General features: G+C 51.9%; 1 protein-coding gene across 4 annotated transcripts; it reads right to left on the bottom strand.

Annotated features, from left to right (window-relative positions):
- Positions 1–4,500: 4,500 nt before the first annotated feature.
- DET1 (DET1 partner of COP1 E3 ubiquitin ligase) lies at positions 4,501–18,128 on the bottom strand. Of its 4 annotated transcripts, none has more exons than XM_032122800.1 (5): positions 18,031–18,128; positions 16,218–17,326; positions 12,947–13,137; positions 11,120–11,311; positions 4,501–7,360 (listed from the first exon to the last, which is right to left on the bottom strand). In XM_032122800.1, the coding sequence occupies exons 2-5, from the start codon at positions 17,298–17,300 to the stop codon at positions 7,171–7,173; spliced, it is 1,656 nt and encodes a 551-aa protein (XP_031978691.1). In that variant the 5' UTR covers positions 17,301–17,326; positions 18,031–18,128; the 3' UTR covers positions 4,501–7,170. The 4 variants fall into 4 exon arrangements, with proteins under 4 accessions (XP_031978691.1, XP_031978689.1, XP_031978690.1 ...); XM_032122798.1 differs by having other exon boundaries at positions 18,017–18,117; XM_032122799.1 differs by having other exon boundaries at positions 17,802–18,086.
- Between the last annotated feature and the right edge of the window lie 5,598 nt (positions 18,129–23,726).

Below are 23,726 nucleotides of genomic sequence, written 5' to 3'. Positions count from 1 at the left end.
AGATGCAGAGGGGAGCCAAGCCTCGATTTTTGTTTTATTTGAAACCACTCACACCTCCTCTGCTGAGCTCTCCAAGCTTCCCCTGCACTAGTGCCACTTGGCAGGGTCCTCTCCGTAACCCTCCTCCTGTGCCCACATCCACTGAGAGTCGGGGCTGTGCACCTGGACCCAAACCTCTCAGCAGCTCCCGAGCCCTAACAGCCATTGCTTGGGAGAGCTGCTTCCAGCAGCAGCTTCACCACTTGTTTTTCTAAAAAAAAGGCAAGCAGAAAGGAGAAAGGATTGGGCTCAAGGGGCTCCTCTGCACAGCAGCAGGCCAGGCTTCCCACCCACACAGGGCTCCAGACAACAAATAAAACTTGGGGCCCCAGGCAGGAGAATGACATATTTCATCCCCCATTCTCCCATCCTCTGCCTCTTCTGCAGGTTCCAAGGTGAGGTGAAATAGAACTCTTACCTCTTCATGCACCAGCCTGCAGGCACACCACTTGCTCTTCTAATTGCCAGCCAGGCTCTCACCCAGCCCCTTGGCAAGACCTGGGTGCTGCCTTTCATTTGCTCCTGACAAATCCACAGAAACAGCAATTTCCTGAGTTGCCAGGGTCAAACTGACCAAGAAATGCAAATTACTTCAGACTGGCCAGCCTGTGGACTTCTTAGTGATGCCAGTGGCTGGGAAGCAGCTTTCTCCAGCACTGGGAGATGGTCTGGGACAATCTGTCCTTGGACATGGTTGTAAAACCAGCCCCATTTACCAAAATCCCTCCAAGAGAAGTGCTGCTGGCTGGGGAGATCCCCTTCCCAGTGATCCTGCAGCCAAGAGACACAGTCACCTAAGGGCCAGCGTAAAACTGGAACAAACCCTGCGTGGCCACAAGCAGCTGCACAGCAGAGCGACTCTCTCCAGCCCTTATCAGAGCCAGCAGGTCAGCACCAATATCACCTTCATATCTGAGCCCTCGCTGGGGAAGCAGCCGATGGGGGATTTAAGGGGTAGGAGGCAGGATGAGGAGAGATTAACTGCCTTTCCTGCCCAAAGCCAGACAGGCTGCACTGCACAATTGCACTGTGGAGATGACGTTTGTCTGTCCTATGTTACAAGAGACCCTGTTTGGCTGCCAGTTGCTGCTCCTTCCTTACAAAGAGGGATTTTACAAGCATTAAGTACTAACCAGTCAGGGGTGAACCAGTGACCTACCCACACTGCTGTAGGTATCAGCACAGATAATCTGGACCTTACACTGAATTCAGGACCAGCCCCAAAAAAACAGGGCAGCAGCAATGAAAACTATCCCTCACAGTCAGAGACACAGGAGCACATACTGGCTCTGCACTGGGGCCAATGCCGGTGTTTTGGGATGGGAGTCCCACATGCAGGGACAGTGCCAGCGCTGCAGTAACCCACAGGATGTGTGTTCACCCCAGCAGCTCGGGCCAAGGCTCCCTGCTGGTCGCCACAGAGGTGCTGGTGCCCCTCACCTTTCCACACCTGCCATTTGAACCGCTTTCCCCAGCCGGTTGCCGGGCACAGCAAGGCCGTTTCCATGCGGATGGGCTGTTTCTCCCCGTTGCTGTGGCGATGGCACTGGGCGCCAGCAGGTCGGAGGCGGGAGGGCGAGGATCGTATCTCCCCAAGCTCACCAAGGGCACTGGGTACATTTAATCCGGCACTGCTCCATTTTAGGCCTCCGAGGAGCACCGAGGAGCTATCAAATGACCAACTCAGCGGCAGCGAGCAGGCACTCACACGGACGCTGTGCTGCCAACTGCTCTTAACAACACCCTAAAATCACGTCCAGCAGCAGCCAGACGGCCCTAGCAGGGATTCCCTGCCACCTGCCTGGTTCTCATCCCTCCAAGCCCCTTAAGCCATTGGTCCCACACATCCCAGCTCCAGCACCCCAGGCTGGCAGGGCTCAGGCCCAGGGCTGGATGTCAGTGCTGCCAGTGCATCCTCACCTGCCCCATCCAAGGTAACCAGAAGTTGCTGCCCAGGCAGGCACTGGGACAGAGAGAGTGTGCTCAGCCACCCAACTCCCTCTCATACCCTTCTGCCTCCCCACCTGATGCTGCTGCAACACACCTGGATAGAGGAAGGACACTGGCAGAGGGAAGGATGAACTTGTGCAAGAGTAGCTTTCAGAGGGAACGATTCACTGCCGAAAACAGGGGCTTAGGGAGTCATCTGGGCAAAGCCAGGGCTGCTCTGGACTACAGTTGGCATTTTGCAAAGCTGCTGGGTAGAAGGAAAGAAGACAGCCATGGAAAGTAGAAGTAACATGTTCCTGGCTTTAAAAAGACTGAACTCAAACTAGTTCTGTCATCCACAGAAAATAAACTCCTCCAAAGGCTCCAGTTCATACCTGGACAAAGCAGAATGCAGCAAATGCTGGGGACTTGGTAATGTTATTCAAGGGCATCCATGAGCCATCCCATCACATTCCTCTGTAACTGTCCTCAACTCATTAACCAAGTGAGGACCCACATGTTACCCAGATGCTGCAGCACAACCCTTAGTGTCCAGAACCAGGGGCACTGTGCCTCTTTCCAGTTCTCACATGCAGGACCACAGCAGTCGCCCATGAATTACCAGTTTCCAGATTGCTAGTTTAAAACTGCAGTATTTTTATGTCAAAACATCATTAAAAAAAAAAGGTGCCATTCAGGTTTTTTTCCCACATCAGTATTTTTCTGAGAACTCATTTCCTTACACAAGTCCAGCTCTTGCCCAAGAGAAACAAAGTCAAATCAGACCTTGGCCAGCAAACAGCTCTAGCAGGGGCTGGGGCTGCCTGAGCCAGCGCCAGGCTGGAACTGCACTGCCCACAGCCCCCACAGCCCTGGAACAAGGAAAACAATAAAAAAAATAAAAAGCCATTTCACCATTCCCTCCTCCTGAGGAGTATTTGACCAGAAAAGCTTTTACAACCGTGTAACAAGACAGGGAAGCACAACATTCAGGCACATGAATGACACAGACTCTGGAACTTGGATAGCAAGGCCAAAGTAAACCCACAAAATCCTGTCCCGTTGCCCACAAGGACATCAGTTTGCTCTGCAGTGTGCATCAGTCTGCTCACAGAAGGACAGAGGGCCAAATGTCTCACTGCTATCCCTTTACCACCTCTCTGCCCATAGCCCTGAGAGCTCTTTGGCAGGAAAAAGCTGGCAGAAAAGCAGCAAGACAGAGATCATAAACAAGAAAAACAAAGAGATTTTTTAAAGCATCAGAAATCTGGTTCTTTTAGCTGGGTCAAAATGACCAAGGGAAGAGCTTAATAGATGCAGCACCTGAGCAAAAGGAACGTCCTGTCAGTACACACAGGCAGCTCAATCAGGGCCAGCCACAAGCACTGGAAGGTTAATTGATAGGAATCTTTAGCAGGGACACATCTTAAACATATCCATCTGTTTGACTCTGAAGGGATTTCTGTGCCTTGCTGTCTATTGCCTTTTATATAAGACATAATGCAACTGTCCTGCTTTCACTACTTTTTTTCTTAAAGCAAAGGCAGCACAAGAAGCAACAAAAGATGAGATTTTGCTGCCAAACACAGTTTCCAGCTCAAGCATCTCCTTGTCACTCAGTGCCTATCTGAAAAGCCACGGGCTCAAGAGCTTTCTGGTGTGCTCAAGGTCTGCACAGGAAAGCATCTGGGAACTGCACACAGGAAAACAGAGGAAAGGTTCAAAGGAAAATCACTTTCATGCTCAAGATGCAGATGGTTAGAGGAACTAACAGACAGGGATGCTGCTGAGGTCTCAGCCACGCTGTTCTGCAAAGAGGCAGGGAGCAGCACAGGGAAAACCTGAGTGCCTTAGCCCAGCCTAAAAGCAGTGGACAGGCTGCTGTGCCAGACAAGGTGTGTTCAGCTTTGTGCTGCTGTTGGCTGGGGCACTCACAGGGGATGGAACCCTGCTTTCCTGGAGATGGCTGAGCACCTGCCAGCCCATGTGAAGTGGGAATTAATTCCTTGTTTTGCTTTGCTTGCATGTGGCTTTTGCTTTACCCATTAACCAGTGTTTATCTCAACCCACAAGTTTTCTCACTTTTACTCTCCTGATTCCCTCCCCAGTCCCGTTGGTGGGGGAGTGAGCGAGTGGCTGTGTGGGGCTGACTTGCCAGCTGGGGTTAAACCACAACAAGCTTTCATCCCTTGATCATGCAGAAAATTACCAAAAGGTTAGACAAATGCTGTAAATGGAACAAAGGAAGAATCCCTGAATACAAGTTGGGCGAGTAACAACGTACAAAGGAAAAAACGTAACCAGCATTAGTTCATGTAGACAAGAATTTCAGAAATCTGCAGGAACTACAGAAATGCCTCAGGTGGGAACATTCTTGAGCACACTTGAATTCCAAGTGCCAGGAAGAGGCAGCAAACTCCCATGTGAGATGCCTGCACAGTCCAAGGCATACCCCTGCCATCTCTTCTTAGTGAAGGAACTCCCATCTACATCTTTCAGATTTTTGGAAGACAAAGACAATAAATCAGACTCTTAAAGCAAATTTTGTTTATTCTGGTTTTAACAGAATCTTTACCCTAACCTAGGAAAAATATCAGGTAGAAAATATCTCCCCTTTTCTCCCACCCTCCCCACCACACACACTTTTTGTTTCTTAAATACAAGCATCAAAATTTCAAGCATGAGAGACTTTTCTTTCCATACATGTCTGTAATAAAATTAACTCTGTTGTTGATATAAAATACAGCAGCCAAGACCAGAGGATCTGCTATGCTACTCCAAGGCAATTAGTACCCAGAATGATCAGTTTGTCTGCACACATAATAAGAAAATACTTAGCATTTATCCAGCACTTTTTATCCATGAATCTCAAGTGTTTTACAAAAGCTGAAAATATGTTTTTGGCCTCATTTACGGAGAAGAAAACACCAGCTGGAGCAGGAAGAGATTTGCCCCCAGCCTCAGAATTTAATAGCAGAGCTAAGAACAGATCTCTGGTTTCTCAGCCCCAAGTCCAACAATCCGTGCCACGCTCTCTGCTTCACACAGGGCAGCCTGAACTTGGCAAAAGCCCCAACTACAGAAATGCTGAAGTTTATATTTTTTCCACTGATAAAAAGTCTAAATGGAGATCTGACAGTTAATTTAGTAGGCACTGACCTCCCGAGGCTGTGACACCAAGGAGTAAATGCAGTCTCAGATGGAGCTGCTGCAAGCTTGGGGCAGGGGGAAAAAAAGAGTCCCATACTGAAGTGTGAACAGCTGTGAGAGTGGTGCAGAGGGAGGTAAACCCATGATCTACAGTGTGCAAACAATTCTCCACTTGGAGCTTTAATTGAATGTTTGAGGAACAGATCACAGGATAAAACCCTAAAACCTTGACAAATAGTGTTATTAGATGAGAGGAACCCGCAGCTAAAGCACTGACACCTCCTCTGTTAGCAGTCTCCTGACCCGCCAGCACTCCTGACAGACCTGAGACACCAACAGTGCCAACACCAGGAAAAGAGCAGTGAAATGCAATGTCCTCCCTAGAAATATGTTTAGCAAGGCCAGGAGAGAAGTACTGTGAGGCAGAGAGCAAAGGCTGATTCAAGGACCCCAAGACACCCTTAATTTTGAGGTCCACCACTCATGCCACGAGCAGGCACCACCACCACCATGCAGTTCTTCTCCTCTGCATCACCAGCAGAATGAATGCATGACTCCAACACTCCTCTTCACAGGCATGTGGCCACAACACATCACCCACAGCTCATTTTGGTCCAAACAAGACACCCACAGGGTCCTTTAATGTAGAGGGTCTCCTGTGTATTAGCACCAATTTTCTAATGCCCCTGCTGTACCTCCTATAGGAACGGGACAAGAACAGGCTCCAGCTTCTGATGGAGCACATCATGATGCTGGGATGGTTGTGCTGCCTGGCAGCAACCAGTCATAAACCAGCCCTCGTGTAAAAACCCCTAAATGCTGACCTACAACCAAAACCTCCATTTTTAAGAGAGAAGGGCAGGCCAGCAGCCTCACCAGCCCACAGTGGCAGGTAATTACACCCAGGAGCTTAATTTATCAGCAGCACAAACACTGCTGTGGTCCAGCCAACACTGACACACTGGCCAGCTGTGCTCTGAAGCCTGAAAACAGCATCTGGGTTCTCACAGAGAACAGTGTATCAAACAGAGAGAGGTAAGCAACCTAAGTCAACAAGTTCATCTCCAAACTGCCTGCCCGCAGCACTGAACATGAATTCAGGTCTCCACCTACCCTCCTTCCTGGGCAAACCCTACTAATTTACCACGCTGGTACTCCAACACACAGGAGGGTGCTAGCAGCTAGGTCTCCCCTCTTCTCAGCAGCAGAACCTGCAGGTGGCCGTGAGGATTCACCCCCATACTGCAGAAAAGTCCCTCTGACATGACCAAGGAGCTGCTGTTGCTCCCCACACCCTTCCCAGACACCCATCTTCCTCCTGCACCCACCTCCTCGTGCATTACAGACACAACCAGCTGCCCTGGCCTGCTGGTGTAGCACCACCTCTCACTTAGGAGCTTCTACAATACTAAGGCACAAAGATTAAGTGACTTGCATAAGAGTCAGGAACACACCTCATGTCTCTCAACTGTAGTGATTTCTCACACTTTTTTTTCCAGACCTCTTGCATATTAAAATGGCAACAGCAGGTTGTCTGGATGAGAGCAGGATCTCATTTCCCCTGCAATTCTGAAGATACAAACAGGGGTAGCTGTTTGTATCCAAGCCCTCCCCATGGCTCCCATCCCTTCCCTCTGTGACAGGTAGGAGAGCACCAGTGCAGAAGGGAGCGCTCCACAAGTGTGATGCAAAGCTCCATCTCTGCCATCCTAAGACCTACAGCAGGATAAAAAACAGACATGCCTCTGGGAAACCAGGAAAGGGACCTCAGCTATGCTTTGTTCATCAACAGGAACAGGGAAGGCCAGCAGCACTTAATGCAGCGGGATCTCCGCAGTACAAACAGGGTCAGAAGAAACATCCACCCCCATAACTGGGGTGGCTCAGCTTTCCACAGCTGAGGCTGAGGGCCCTGCGAGATGCCACTGGTAGGAGCTCCCAGGTGAGGCTTCTTGCCACAAGCGATGGCTGGGTTTCCCAGAAGGCACGAGCGTCTGGCTGTGGCACGCCTGTGGCACGCCAAGGAGCCGAGGAGAGCAGCCCCGGGTGCCTCTAGCTGCAGCTGTGCCTCATGTGGAAGTTCACCACGTACTCGGCGTTGGTGCGCTGCACCGAGATGGCGAAGGGCTCAAAGGGGTGGAAGGTGAAGGCGACCAGGCGCCGCACTGTGTGATTGATGGGGCGCCCCAGGAGTCCCGCCTGGATCTCAAACTTCAGCAGGCCAGAATCACGAGCGTAAAATCTGAAAGGAAGAGAAAGTCAATTATGGCTGTTCCCGACTATTGACTTTGCCATCTGGGCTCTTTGCACACAGAGACAAGTGCCTCGCTCAAGCTCTGGTGCTCCCTGAGGGGCAGAAGGTGCTCAGCTGGGTGTCTGGCTCTTGGCTTTGAAGGAAAGTCCCTCTCAGGGCAGTTGTTTTCCACTGTCTAGAAAAGCATCACTTCATTTTATTATTAGCAGTGAGAGAACTCTGCCTGTCACTTTGATGGACAAAGCTGACTTCACAAGAGGGAGTCAGTTTGGTTCAGACCCCACCTGTGCTGGCTCTCCATCCTCTCTTATTGCAAGCTGCTTCCCTCCATCGCTAAGGCAGATATACCATACAGAACTGAGCTCCCTTCCCTCAGCAATGGCCTTCACTGAGAGTGTCAGGCCATCCTTTCCTCCCCCTGGTCCTGCCAGGGAAGGCTTTACACTGCTGTCCTTGTGCCTGCTACTTCCCTCTTCAGTCAAGGAAGTCGATCCAATCCTGCTCAAGGATGCCATGTTGTACTGTACAGTTCAAGCAGGGCTTTGCAGTTCCTTTTAGATTTCCATCAAAAAAGCATTAATGAAATAGGCTGGGCAGGAGGTACCTGATGAATTGGATTCAACAATCACAGCATGGACAGAGGTCAAGGAAAACCTTATGCCCTTCTGCTGTCAACCACGGACCTGCCTGTGGGTCAAGCTCATGTGCATCTCCAAACAGGTGAGCTCTGGAACACAGCTCCAGCACAGAGGGAACGTTGTCAGGGGGATGAGGCAAACAGTGCTAAAGAGACAGATGAGTCCAGGGAAGCTCTTTGCTTCTTGAACCTCCTCTGCACACTCTGTGTAACTGGCATAAGCTGAGGTAACACCACTGTCCTCTGCTGCTGTCACAACACTGGACTTTCTGCGAGGATCCCACTCTCCCCAAGACTTTGGAGAAGGTTTCTGGGATGTAGTGGTGGAGGTTTCTGGATGTGGTACCTTCACCAAATAGCTGGGCTCCAACTCAAGTCCTCACCCTGAAGTTTTCTCTGTTAGACCATTTTCATTAGACCTCTTCCAGCTTCAGGCACAGAACTGCCATTATGCCTCCCAGCTGTTTCCTTTTCCACCAACACTTAGTGCATGCAGGTATTTTGCATTTTCCTCTGATTCTAACTCCAAGAATGCTTTTAATGTCGGAGCACATCTCCCCCCTGCCAGCAATACGATGCACTCAGCTCTCAGCCTGGAAGAACGGATGATGACAGACACGAGCGATGCTGTGTCAGGAGCAGACATACTCCACATTTTAACAACACAGCCTATTGAGAACCTCATGTTCTTCCTGGAGGGCCACTCTCCTCTCCCTTCCTCTGAACCAAAGTGCCAGCCAGCCCTGCCTGAAAATTGCACACAAGAACCCAGCAAGAGAGTCACAATCTTGGTATTTGGCTTTTCAAAAAGCCCTTTCCCTCCTACACAAGGCTGGGTATGCAGAGGGTCATTCTTTAAATAAAGCACAGTCCCCCGTCTGTTCCTCTCTCTCCCCCAATTCACAACAATTTACTACTCAAGATGAAGCTCCCTGTAATCTTAAAGATGTGCTCAGTTTGGTATTTTTAAATGTATTTTTAAAAGTGCTCTGCAATCAGAGGCCATTTCCATGGGCTCTCATTCTGGGGATAAATTAGGCACTGCAATATAAAATTGTATGTCAACAGAAACAGCAAGACCAGCCTTTTCAAACCCTAGGAAAATGGAAGATTTATCTGCAGACCAATTCTTTTGTTAAATGGCTTCTTATTAGCCATCTAGATGGATTTTAGAGACCCCCTGCTATAGGTAGAGCTGTGTTAGAGCCTCTTCCCTCAAGTGCCATCATTTCACACACTGAGTATCTCTTCAAGCCTCCTGAAAAGAGACAGGAAGGCGGTGGTGATGGGGACCCTGAAGTCCTTCCCACCTGACAGCAAACAACCACTGGTCTCTTAAGCAGGCAGAGTTGAACCTTCTGGGATGCAGAAAAGCACTAAGGGTTAAAGGGAATCAGTGCACAGAAATATTGAATTGATGTGGAAAAGGTCTGGAAGCCTTCCTAGCTCACACATCGTGCCAGGAAACTGCACACAGGCTATAACACCCATAGCTGCTGAAGGGTTTTCCATTCCAGACAATTATAGGACTTACATTACAAATCCTGTGGTCCCTCATTTCCAAGCCCTCTAACCCCAACAGGCAGCTAGCATTATTTTATTAATCCCTTTGTTTTGCATGTGAGAACCACAGCAGCACCATTTCAGCTACTGAATGGTTAAGGTTAGCGCCTCATCTTCTGCTTACTTTCCAAAAACCAGGAGCCCCACTGCTCCGAGGCTCTATTCAAGTCCTAATTGACTCTGCACAGCTTTGAGCTTTAAAAGCCCTGGCTCTGAAACGCTGCTTTGCTCAGGGGAGGGAGGGAAGGTGGCACTTGGCTTTGTTTACTACAAAGACTCCACCGCAGCAAATGACTGCAGTTCTGCTGCCTTTTGTCGGCGGGAGAGGGGCGCAGGTTGGCGCTGGCAGACAACTGCCACCCTGCAAGTTTTCCCAAGCATGACAAGGGGGAAAAGGGCAGGCTTTCTTTGCAGATAACATGGAAGCTGGAGATCAAACCAAATCATACAGGCAGAAGAATCAATTAAATATACATAATTTGGGAATTGAGAGTGCAGGAATAATCAGAAGTTCCCCATCACCTGAGTCAGGGCCAGGGGGGATATGAAACCAGTTTTTGAGAATGCATTGATGAACATAAAGTTGGGAAGCGGTCCAGAATGATCTCCCTAGGCTGCCTGAGCCCCCAACATGTGTGCAGTCACTAAACAAAGCGCTCAGACACTGAAGGCTCTCTTTGTTTTCAGAGCATAGGTTTGCTTCTGCAGTACTATGAGCAGAAAGACTGTTCTGCCTGGATAACTCGGGCTCTTTGAGCCTTTCAAGCCAGAGAGATGTTGGATTTTTAACCACTACCTCTTGCAGCCATGGCTGCAAGCAACAGAAAGAAATAAATAGTCCTGATGTTTCTTCAAGAAGCATTGCAAACCTCCTTATTCTCAAGGTCAGACTTATTCCTTCTGCTGGCATTGGAAACTCAGACAGAAGAGGAACAGAATGGCCGTGACACCTGGCTAAAATTCCTACTACAGACAGAAATTTCTTACAGATCACAGAGAGAAGGGAGTATGAAAAGGCATACAGCTCCCAGGGTGAGAACAGTAAACAAGGCAAGTCTGAAAACAGTTCAATCAATACCACAAGCTTTCTGAGTAACACCTAGCCCAGATACTATTTTATTCACAGGACAAACTAGACGATCCTTGCCAACTAAACCCACATGCTCAGAGAGGATCCTTCCAGCATAGGAAAGCAGACATCAGAGCTGTATCACTCTGCAACCCAAACACAACGGCAGCACTGCAAGAAGAGGAGGAGGAATAAGACCATTCATATGGAAAAGGCTGAGACTTCACCACCCAAACCTTCCCCAGAGCAGAGCAGCTCAGCAAGAAAACATGAAGAGCCCTCCCACACATCCACATTACTGTAAAGGAGAGAGGCCAACTTTTGTGGAACTGCTGAAATAAATCCCCTGGTGAAAGGATTTCCTAAGAGAAAGGCTTCCATCTATTCCCTTTCCTGCACACTTGACGCCACATGGCAGAGATGCTTTAGTGCTCCTTGCACTCTCTCCTCACATACAGCTCCCTGGCCTGTCCCATACCTTATGGGGTGATCACCACAGGTCTTGGGCCGCTCCATGACTGACACCCATTTGTCATCATAGCTGAAAAGGGACAGGTCGAGGTAGGGGCTGCCGCTGTAGGACTGGGCGCTGATGGGGAGCTGCCCCAGCAGCCGCCGCACGGCCTCCGTGTGCCCTCCGTACTTGGCGTTCACAATCGTGTCTTTGAACCTGCAGCAAACCAAGAGACACCTTTTGTTCACAAAAGCCACAGGTGAACAGCACAGCTTAAATAAACTAAGCAGGAAAACTGACAGGGAAAGAAAACAGCAGCAGTGTAAGAACTGAAACAGCTCATTTCCAAAGATGTATCAATGTGATTCAAGCATCAACCAGTTCTGCTGACCTTTTCATCCTCCCTCATCATTACTGTTTCGCTCAGAATGTCCTAAGTGACAGAAGGAGAAGAATGTGCCTACCCACAAGGTCTGGACCCAGCTGCTCTGCAGTACAGGAAATGAACAGGATCAGAAACAGGGAGAGATGGATTAGCATCTTACAGTCAATCCAAGTTTTACCATGAAGCCAGGAAACAGCGGGAGCAAAAGCCAGGGGGCTTTCACAGTAACAACTGAGCCCTTAACATTGATTTGAGACTCCTCCTCTCTCCAGCCACTGTTTTAAATGCATACAGGAAGAAACCTTAGATGAAGAAGAACCTTGATGAGAAGCATAAAGCTCTCCAGAAACTACAGTGAGCTGAAAGTTCTTCCTGGTGGAGAGATTAACAGAGGCTGGATTTCTCTTTTCAAGTAAAATTTGAAGCTTTCCATGTGTGAGAACAGTCAGATTGGCTGCAGGGACGTCATAACATCAAGGAGGGTAAACACTCAGCCAAAAGCCAGCTCATTGTGGTTTATGCTCTATGATACTTTGCTGTGGAAGTTACAACACTCTTGTTACTGGCCCTTGTAGCAAGGAGATGAAAAGATTCTCCTTCCTACTTTAACAAAAGGCAGGAGTTGTTCTTCATAAGTCTTTGGTGAGTTCTCTCATTCTCTCTTCCATTAAGCATTATGGATTTCCTGACAGGCAGCTCTAGAAAGTTACAGACATAGTCAACTTCATCATACTTGTGTGACATCAGCCTGAAGTCAACAGAAGCTTGATGCCCATGAGTGGATGCCAAGTACTTTGGATGATGTGAAACAACTCACTGTAAGAACAAAACACCCTGAGTCACAACAAAATTATTCCAAGAGAAATAACACACTCTGCCTCATTAAAACCACATCTGACTGCTAAAGCATATTCTAGAAACCCAGGTTATTTTGGTATTTTGCTCAGCTTTCACAACAGAACTAAGCGGATGAGTTTCTTTTCTCCTAGCACAGTGATGAGAACCACGAGCTGGTGACTGATGTCGAGGAAATGCTACAGAACACAGTTTGATACACACTAAATTCAGAGAACATCACTTGGCAAAATACACCCAACTCGATCATGCCAGCATCTTGACAAACCATGTCTTCAGGGACCAAAGCTACTGGGCAGTAACACCTTAACAGCCTCCAGAAGAGTTACTGCTCAAGGAGAGACAGAAACATCTTTCCCTCAAAATTCCTTTCCTTTCTTGTAAGCACCGGTTTGCCCCTGCTTTGTTCCTTCCTCTAACAAGGCAAATGCTGTGGAATATAAAATCAGATGCATCAGGCTGCAAGATGAACCATGTACAGTCCTGACCCTCGCACCACCTGGCAAAGGGGACCAAAGGAACTGGTTTTCTCAGGGTATTTGATACTGGCCTTCAGCGGACGGGGGTGAGCGTGTGTCTATACGGAATAAAGCATGCTCCCAATGGCTCACCGGCGCTGGATCTGCCTCGCAAAGTTGTTGCTGGAAGCTGAGCAGGGGAACTGGACAGCCTCACTGTGCAGGGTGGCATTCCTGAAGAGGTCACAGAAGTTCTCAAACAGCTCCAGCAGCTCATCAGACGTGTTCTCGAACACGGCAATGACCTCCGTGGTCACCATGTTGTACACGACGAAGAACGAGGGCTGGGGAGAGAGGCAGAGGTTACCAGGAGAGCACGGGTGGGGAAGCTGTCCCTTCCTTCTCCCCACATCTCACCACAGACCCCATCCAAATTCCTTCACAGCACAGGAGAATCCTACATCCTCACACGAATCCATTCTCCTATTGGAATGCCTCAACATCTACCAAATTATCCACCTCTCAGCTGTGATTATTTAAGAAAACTTAATGAGCTTCCAATTTTTCAGCTCGAACTGGATGCAACGGTTTTCTCTTCTTCTCTGTCCTCCACCAGTCCAAAACATCTTCTCAAGTGCCAAATTTAATTTTCATTCCTGCTGACAAAATGATTTCAGATCCAGTGCTAGCTGACCATAAATTACCTTTACCTCTGTGTAGATATATTATTTTCTTCCCCTCCTTAATATCTGCATCACACAGAGATGAGCCTTTTTAGTGTACTACACACTACATCACTGCCCACAAAAAGCTGTACCCTCCAGGTACCCTGACAACACAGAAATGAAAATCTGAAAGACATTAATGACTTCTTTTTAATGGTGACATTCTTGTGCAAGAAGGCCCTTGTATCATGCTGTGGATTGGCAATGGCATTGTATCCTGGCACGAATGAGCAAGAAATTGGGAAAAAAGGTGACAAAAAATTGTGTCAACGCAGCTACATCAAAGGGAGATGACATTCCCATCCCATTGGGAAAGGGCATATTTAATTCTTGGTCATTAAAAGTAGCTTTCATTAGAGACAGGAGTGCTGGCACCCCAAAGAAAGAACCAGTCTGCACATCAAAGGGAACTAATTCCTGTGGTATAAACAGGTATCTGATTAAATCTTCTGTCAATAGAGGCAATTCCTAAATGCTTCACCTCCTGCTCCCAAACAATGCTCAGGGATGACGGCAGGCACTCTGCCTACCCCACCCACCTGCAAATATCACAAGGTTTGTTTGTTTTACAGCCCCAAAATAAACTGTGATAATACAATCCAGCCCCCACATGTCCAAAGGAAGCACACTAGATGAGGTTACTCACTAGACTACTGCCTGAGGAAAGGGAAGCCCTTCTGAAATAAAGGGTTGGAGCAGAGAGAAAATAAAAGAAGACAAGCAGAAGGAAAAACTATTTAAACCACTGAAGACTGCAGGGAGTACCCTCCAGCTTTAAATAGAGTTCCTTTGCCAGGTTAACACAGAGACACATCTGCAGGATGCCCCTGAGCAAGGAAACCCTCACTGCTTTTTGCAGCACCTGTAACACCACCAAAACATCATCACAGCATGGGAAGCAGCAGCTGAGTGCCACAAAAATCATACACCAGTGCTATCAAGCCTATCAACACAAGCCTACAACAGCAACAAACCCCCAAGCTACATATGCAGGGCACTCTCTTAAAGATGTCAAAGGATCCAGTGCAGACCCAGACAAAAAACACACAACCCACAACCATGAACAGCTACTCCTCAACCTTCTTGGCAGAGAAGCCAGAGGAGAGAGAGAAACTGGATGAAACCTCGTGTTCCTTGTCTGACAGATTGAAGAAAAATGGGAACTGTAGGTATTTTGTGAGCCAAGTTTTATTCAGGAAGCCCTAACACAACACCTACATTCAGACAGGTGTGCAAAGACTGCTCCACATCTGGAATTATCTCCTGGAAGAACTGAGAAATGAGATGCTTTTCCAGCAGCACAAATCCCAGTGCCCGAAGCACACTGCAAACAAACCACAAACTGCATCTTAAAGTAACCCTGGGGTGAAGAGAGTCCAGAGCTCTCTGCAGCAAACCAGGCACAAAAGCCCTACTAACCACAGCAGAGTGCAGAGCTGAGCCTGTAACAAACACGTACATCATGGTCAGGAGCTCATTCCAGACACCAGCAACGAGCAGAACCCTGCAGGCCACTTCCACAGAGCCTTCATATTTCTGAGACAGACGTTCAGCTTTACACCAGTGGGCAAAATGGATAAGATTAAGACTTACCTATTTCCTCCCAAAGCAACTCCCCCAAACAAAAAATGCCACAGAAGAGAAAAATAAAACAGAACAAACCAGGAGTCATCTCCCAGGAAAAACAAAGGCAACACATGAAGTGCTACTGTCTATTTCTTCTAGGACCTAAGTCCTGGATCTGGCAAAGACATGGGGAAGAGAAGTGTATGAGAGAAAACAAGCATCTGGGGAACAATCAGACCTACATGCTGCACTGGAGATTTATTACAAATTCTTGCGAATACTTTCAACAGAATAAAAACAAGCTGATTATAAAGGAATAAAAACAAGCTTAAAAAAAAAATCTCTTGGTTTCACAGGGCTCAAAATGTGACCAACCACTCTAAAACTAGTAAAAAGAGATGATCAACATGCAGGGTTGGGAAACATCTGGAGGGACCCAGCACTGACTGAGCTACATTTGCTCTAATTCCACTTTAGTACTAAACTGAAAAGAGAAGCAATTGGCCCATTAGCCTGATCTAAAAGCTGCTACTCCAGTTTGGAGAGATCATAAATACTACCTCTTACTGAAGCTTGAAAGACTTAAGTACGTAGGCAGAACAGAAATGGTAATTGTACTGGGGAAAATGAAGACTATTATATTTGAAAAACATGCTTGAAGATACACGAGCAAAGAGAGAGACCACCTCTACAATTTAAATGGACTATATAAAATATCAGCTAAAAATAACTTCAGTTGGGGATTTGGGGAGGGAAAGAGGATTGTACAGCATCTATGAGCATGGGGAACAATCCTTTGAGAAAGGGACTTGCTAACACATCAGGTCTTTCTCATTTTGCAGGTGAGAAGGAAGCAATGAAATTAAGCAAAGAAAAGATAAAGAAGTTATTCAGTATCAGAGGCATCAATTTTTCACACAAGAATCAAGTATTGGGGATCCTAAACAACATTCACAGGCTCAGTAAGGAACAGCTCCCAGCATTGTAGTGCTTGAGCACTTGCCCCAAAGCAATGAGCAGCCTGAAGAGAGGCAGTATCTGAGCCACCTGGTCTAGTGGATCCCTAGCAGAGTGGTTGGAATCAGATGATATTTAAGGTCTCTTCCAACCCAAACCATTCTGTGATTCTCTACCTGGGAAGGATCCGTCACCCGCAGCGTGACCACGTCCTCACTTGTGTATTTGATAAACAGATGGTTCTCATCCAAGAGCTGCATCTTCCACATGCGGAGCTGCCTCAGCTGGTCAAAGTACTGGAAGAACCTTCTCTTTGCTATAGCACTTCCATCCTGCTCGGCCCTCCTCCACAGGTACACCAGCAGCCTGTGCTTCAGGGAGTTTATGAAGGGCTCTTTGTAGGGGTTGGCCATTCCCGTCTGAGTGTCCCGCTGCACCTCGGGATACACCGCAGACAGGGTCAGGAGATCATCCTCGTAGCAGAAGCGGCCGATGGTCCGCACGTCGATGAACGTCCCCTCGGGCGTCACCTGAAAGACGTGAATGGTCTGCTGCTGCACAGAGAGAATGGCCAAGATGTTCTTGTACAGGTACAGCCCCTGGTTGTGAGACAGGATGACTTTGTCACACTTGAAAGTCCGCGTGTCACACAGCCTGCCCGTGTGGAGGTCAATGATGTGCAGGGAGTAGTCCTCCAGCGGGGAGCGCGGGTTGGGGGTCACAGACTCGCTGTTGCGGTACACCTCGAAGAAGGGCGGGTGCGGCTCCTCGGGCAGGTAGGCGGCCGAGCCCACGATCACGTACCGGCAGTCGTCCGTGAACAGGCTGCACTCCCGGTTCAGGTGCTCCCCGTTGGAGGCCACGTTGGTGATGTGCAGCAGCACGAAGAAGCGCTCAAAGAGCCGCCCCCGGATGTTGACAGACCTTTGGTCGTTGCCATTGGCCAGGATCTCCCCCTCGTAGCCCTGCAGGAGGTCCTCGGCCGCCTGGCAGCCCTGGTACTCGTAGATCTCCAGCGAGGTCTGGTCGGAGGAGAAGGCGATGAAGTAGCGGCCATCGGGGGAGAACTTGCGCAGGAAGCAGGGCGGCTTCTCCACGTTGACCACGGTGAAGTTGGGGAAGACGTTCTGGTGGAAGACACGGACTTGGTGCCAGTGGGTGCCGGCCTTGCCCGAACTGATCCGACGGCGCTCCAGGCGATGGATGACGTTCTGGTTCTGGATGCGCCGGGGCCTGATCGTGGGGGCCTCATGGTCCATGGTCAGAGCTCTACTTCATCTTCATCCTGCGGGGAGAGCACACGTGCCCTGGGACCACACGGAATCCAGGGTACAGGGGACCTGCTCACATGGACCCACAGCACCCGAGGGGGCTGGCTAAAAGGTACAGGCTTGGCTTCAGGAGGGCGGAAGATAATGAGGAAGGACACAGGGAGCAGGTGGAGAGACTGGGAGAAAGATCTCGGTGGGAGGCACCAGGAGAACAAGGGCAGTCCAAAAATGCCTGTAGTGCAGTCCTGCCTGCTGAGTTGAGACAGACAGCGGGGCATCAGGAGAGGAAAGAGGCAGCTAGGAAGGCGGACAGACACAGGTGGACACCAAAGGAATGGAGGGAGCATCCATACACCGGGGAGGGAGTCCAGAAAGCAGGGATAAATGCAGACCTGACAAATAAGAGAAACAGGGTACAGCTTGAAAACAACGGAGGAAGCTCGGGACAAGGGGGCACAGAGGGGTCACCCTCGATGTACCCGGGCCCACCTGCCTAGAAGGAAGAGAGGAGCTTCGGTCCCCAGGGCTGAGGAGGGACTGAGCTCCAGGGAAACCCGGGGACAGCTGACCGCCCGCCCGCCAAAGGTATCGGGGATCCCAGATACTCTCCCGCTGGCCTGAGGGGCGAGGAGACACGGAGAACCGGGGGCCGCGGTGGTCTCCGCGACGTTTTAGGACTGGGAGGAGGTCGCGACCGCGCTCACCGCTGGGGCCGCACCGGGTTCCGCTCACGCCATGGCCGCCGCCATCTTTCCGCCACCGCACAGCGGCGGGAGGGCGTCACCGCACTTCCGCTTCCGGTCGGCGGACCAGCGAGATGGGGCCTGCCGGGCCAGAGCGCCGGAGAGCGGCGGGCTGCGCCCCCTGGCGGCCGGAGGGAGCCCCGCACAGGGCACCCCCAGCGCCCATCGTGGATCCCCAAAACCCATCCTGCATCCCCTGCACCCATCCTGCACCCATCCTGAACCCATCCTGCATCCCCTGCACCCATCCTGCACCCATCCTGCATCCCCTGCACCCATCCTGCATCCCCTGCACCCATCCTGCATCCTCTGCACCCATCCTGCACCCATCCTGCACCCATCCTGCATCCCCTGCACCCATCCTGCATCCCCTGCACCCATCCTTCACCCATCCTGCACCCATCCTGCATCCCCTGCACCCATCCTGCATCCCCTGCACCCATCCTGCACCCATCCTGCACCCATCCTGCATCCCCTGCACCCATCCTGCATCCCCTGCACCCATCCTGCATCCTCTGCACCCATCCTGAACCCATCCTTCATCCCCTGCACCCATCCTGCACCCATCCTGCATCCTCTGCACCCATCCTGCATCCCCTGCACCCATCCTGCACCCATCCTGCACCCATCCTGCATCCCCTGCACCCATCATGAACCCATCCTGCATCCCCTGCACCCATCCTGCACCCATCCTGCATCCCCTGCACCCATCCTGCATCCCCTGCACCCATCCTGAACCCATCCTGCATCCCCTGCACCCATCCTGCACCCATCCTGCATCCTCTGCACCCATCCTGCATCCCCTGCACCCATCCTGCATCCCCTGCACCCATCCTGAACCCATCCTGCATCCCCTGCACCCATCCTGCACCCATCCTGCATCCTCTGCACCCATCCTGCATCCCCTGCACCCATCCTGCACCCATCCTGCATCCCCTGCACCTATCCTGCACCCATTCTGCATCCCTTGCACCCATCCTGAACCCATCCTGCACCCATCCTGCATCCTCTGCACCCATCGTGGATCCCCTGCACCCATCCTGCACCCATCCTACACCCATCGTGGATCCCCTGCACCCATCCTGAACCCATCCTGCATCCCCTGCACCCATCCTGCATCCTCCACACCCATCCTGCACTCATCCTGCATCCTCTGCACCCATCCTGCGCCCACCCTGGATCCATCCTAGACCCCCTGCACCCCTCCTGCACCCCAGCCACCTCATCCCAGCACGCTCTGCAACCCCATTCAACCATGCCCAAGTCCCCTACATTAACCTTCACCCCCTCCCTGCACCTGAATGCCCCCTAAACCCCTCCGTGCCTGGAGCATCCCAGACTCCTCCATCCCCAGGAAGGGTCTGGCATGGCCCCATCACTCCCTGCCCCCCCGTATCCCGAGTCCCAGCACAAGGACACTGCAGGGGACATCACACCTCCCTCCAGCATACTGGAGTGCACCCCAACACCTCGGCCCCGACACCGACAGCAGAGATTGGGGTCACCCCCGGGCACCTCTTCGGCCTTTCCAAGGGGCTTGAAAGCCTTTTGCTCACCCTGGCTTTTAGCAGCACCCCCTCCCACCCCGTGCATTAGCGTCGATGGCAGCTCTGAGGGGCATTTCTCCTTCAAAGGGAAGGAAGGAGGAACGTCGGGGGGCCCTTGAGATCCATTTGCCAGCCTCTTGCCGAGGCTGAGCCGACGCACCGGCTCTTGGAGCCACTCCACCGGCAGGCGTGGGAGCTGGGAGCGGGGGCACAGGGCAGGATGCTCCAGCTGGGGTGCTGGAGAGCCCACTGAGGTGTTCCCTCTGCCTGTGGGGCGGGTGGACCCACAGGGGTGCGACAGCAGCACCCAGCCACTGTCACCTGCATGGAAGGGGGATGCTCTTGCTGCAGCAGAGCTCTCGCTGCTGAATCCCCAAGGATCCTTCGTGTGTTTTATGGGATGCTTTAGGGTCTCACCAGCAGTGGGGCAGAGTAGGACCTCACTGCCCCAGGGGATAAGACCTGTGTGGCTCCAGCTGCCTTCCCGTGGGGATGGGGGATGTCAGCCGGCCTGGCACCCCTGAGCAGCGGGCAGGGGATCCTGGGGGACCCTCTGGGTGACCCCACTGCCACCCCACCTGCCTGCCCCATTCCCATCTCCCAGTGGTTTCGTGCCCAGCAGCCGTATCCCGTCCCTTCCCACTCTCCCACTGCCTGCTGGCTGCAGAAGACGCGATGACAAGACTAAAATGAATGGCCCCGGCGTCCCTCTTTGTCTCTCTGCCTCCTGCCTAATTAATTGAGATCCACCTTAATAGGATCAAGCTAAATACCGAAGAACATCCAACCACACAGCAGCTGGCATGAAAACAACCGCCCGGTGCACAGGCACCACCGAAAGGAAAGGCAGCTCACCGGACAAAAGAGCCGCTGATACAGCAGCAATCGGCGCTCCCAGAGCTAAGAACTTCACCCCAGCAACCTGCTCACAGCTGCAGCCCCCTCCCCGCTACTGGGGAGGGGTTGGAAGACCCTCACCAGGGCGGTTTCAGCCATCGGCAGGGACTTGAATCATGTGCAATAAACCTCAGTGCAGGCACGAGGCTGGGGACGAAGCTAGTCCTGGCTTATCTTGGCCTGGGGGTAGGCAGGAGGTGCAGGGCCATAGTGCCAGACCTCCCACCCAGGTGGTTGCAGAGGGCTCAGGACTCCTGGGATATTTCCCACCTCCCACAGCTTTTCGTGCCACCCCTTTGGGGCCCAGCAACAGGGGTCGTGTGGCTGTGCCCGTCCTCATCTGCTGGGACACAGGTGGGGTGTCCCTCTGCACATCCAAACCAGAGCAACAGGCCCAGTCTAACGCCCAGAGTTCTGATACTGGGGCTGGTGTGCATGCTGCTGGGGATTGAGGGTTACTGGGTACTCATACGGGGGTTACTGGGGGATTGAGGGTTACTGGGTACTCATACGGGGGTTACTGGAGGATTGAGGGTTACTGGGTACTCATATGGGGGTTGCTGGGGGATTGAGGGTTACTGGGGGATTGAGGGTTACTGGGTACTCATATGGGGGTTACTGGGGGATTGAGGGTTACTGGGTACTCATATGGGGGTTACTGGGGGATTGAGGGTTACTGGGTACATGGGGATTACAGGGGGATGGCCCAGGGGGCTGCTGGGCTCCTCCAGCCTTGCAGAGCCACCATGGGTCCGCAGGTTTGGGTGTCACTGGGCTGGTTTTGGTGGAAGTCCCTTCAGCAGTGTGCCAAGGAAAGGGATGCTCCGTGCCTTTGTGGCATCACCAGCCCCACCAGTGCCCTGCCAGCGCCACATCCACCTCCAGCTGGTTTCTCCAGAGCCAACAGATGGGCTAAAAAAAAAAAGAAAATAATATAATGCAGCTCACTTGGGCTGCTTTGGATGTTTTTTCCTGTTCCTGAAGCAAGGACCCTTCTGCTGTTCATGCTTTGGCTGTTTATCAAGAGCTTCCCAGCCCTGGATCCTGCGGCTGCTTTCCCAGGATTAGGGAGGGCGTGTAAGGAGAACAGCACTGGGGAGGTCGCAGGGGTGGGCTGCTCCCATCCTGGCTGCCCCCAGCCAGATACAGCCCCCAGCATAAAATCCCTGTGGGAAAAAGCTGGACCATGTCCTCACAGGGATGCTTGTGGAGAACAAAAGCCCTCCAGGTCCTGAGCCAACTGCCTCTCATGGTACTGGGCTCAGTGGCTGTCGACTTCATCATCAAGCTGAGGGCAGGGGAAAAGAAAATGACCCCTTTTTTATTTTTTAATATGTAAAATAAGAGGGTGAAGCTTCCCTTGTCCCTCTGAGGAAGGAATGCTGCAGCCCTGAGGTGCTCCCCAAAGCCCAGGTATGCAGGGATGAGTGAGGCTGCTCTGTGGGAACTGGCTGCCTCCATGGGGTCCTTTTTAGGGTGAAGCATCCTAAAGATCATTACAACAAACCAGCTGGGGGAAAACTCTTGTTGGTGTGAGAAAAAACCAAAGGAAACAAAGGGTGTCCTTGGGTGTACCTCATCTTTCCAAAAAAAGCAAGGATGCAATTAAATATTTGATTCTTTCCCAAGCCTGGGGAGTGACTTTATCCACATTTGCAGAATTTGGGGCTCCCATTGCACGGGGATCCATGTACACATTCACACATTTTCATAAAGGGGTGAACAGGTCCTGTCCACCAGATCCAGAACTCGGGGCTCCCCAGCCCATGGAAGCTGCAGCCCCTCTCCCCACGCCAGGCAGGTCTCACTGGGATTGGGCTCCATCAAAGCCAAGTTCGCAGGATGCAGCACTGGTGGACCTCCACAGCTCTAAGGAAATCTTTCTTTGCCACCAAAACGTCCCTTGCTCTGGTTTTAACTGGTGTCAGAGGCTCATTTTGGAGTGGAACTGGACAAGTTTTAGAGGCTGTTAATGGAATCACCACCACTGGGATGTGGTCCATGCATCTGGGGCCCATGGGCTCAGGGCTGGGCCCCCTTTTCTTGCTCCACAACACCAATTGTCTTGTCTCTGCTTGAAGCAACCTCCAAAATTTTCCCGGCCCTTGCAAAACACCCCATGGCAGGGGCAGAGCACAGGCAGGACCGGAGGGGCAGGAGATGGGGGCTCACTGGAGTGTCTGGTCCTCTCGGGGTACCCACGGGACGGCTGGGGGTGGGTGTCACTGCTGGGGATCAGGGATCAGGAGCACAGGGGATCAGGATCACAGGGGACAAGCGGTGACCAGCACCTCCTGGGCAGGGGCACAGCAGCACCTACCCCTGCTGCAGGGTGTCCTGGCTGGGAAGGCATCCAACTGCTCCACACGCCGCGGTGAGAGCTGGAGCTGCCCACCTGCTTAATCCACAGCCAGCTCCCTGTGTGGGCGGCAGCCCCGTCCCCTCCCATACACCAACCACGGGAGAACCATCCTGTCCCCGCCGTGCCACCGCGGGTGACAGCCCTGTCCCCTACCGTACGCCCCTTACAGGGTGGCAGCCCTGCCCACCACCGTGGGGGTGACAGCCCCGTGTCCCCCGTGCCACCCATGGCGTGACAGCCCCGTCCCCCCGCCGTGTGACCCGTGGGGGGGCAGCCCGGCAGCCTCCTCCCGGCTGATGCGCAGTGACATTTGCAATCTGTTGCCATGGGCGCTCGGGGACTTTTGCTGTGGAGGGGGATCGCGTTTCTCCCCCCTCCTCCTCCTCCTCGCCTTCCCTCCCTCCCGATGACGTCATGGATGACCACGGTGGTGACAGGGCCACCTGTGGGCTGATGAGGGGTTTAAAGAGACAGTCTGCAGCTGCAACAGGAGCCCTGGCTATTGTCTCCGCACCTGAGAGCGGGGAAACGTGCAGCCCCCAGACCATCCATCCATCCATCCATCAACCCACCGCATCCCACCCACCGCATCCTATCCGCCTCACCTCATCCCTGCATCCCCTGCCTCCACCACTGCAGCTCTCCCGGGACAGGGGCGTCCCAAGCTGGGTCCCGTATCCCTTCCCTGTAGCGGCTCCTCCAAGGTAAGCCTGCGCTCCGTGCACCCCCGTCCCACTGGGGACCCCGGCGGGCTGCAGCCCCCAATGCCGCTGGCAGTATTCAGGGCTGCAGCCTGAAGGGACCCCTGGGAATCCAAAGCCTGGATGGGTGCCCCCAGCTTGGACAGAACAACAGAACCCCTGGG

The sequence above is a fragment of the Corvus moneduloides genome, chromosome 13 (genome assembly GCF_009650955.1).
Source record: "Corvus moneduloides isolate bCorMon1 chromosome 13, bCorMon1.pri, whole genome shotgun sequence".
NCBI classification, from domain to species: Eukaryota; Metazoa; Chordata; class Aves; order Passeriformes; family Corvidae; genus Corvus; species Corvus moneduloides.
The sequence above is the reverse complement of the archived record's forward strand: the minus strand, read 5'-3'. Positions and strand labels throughout refer to the sequence as shown.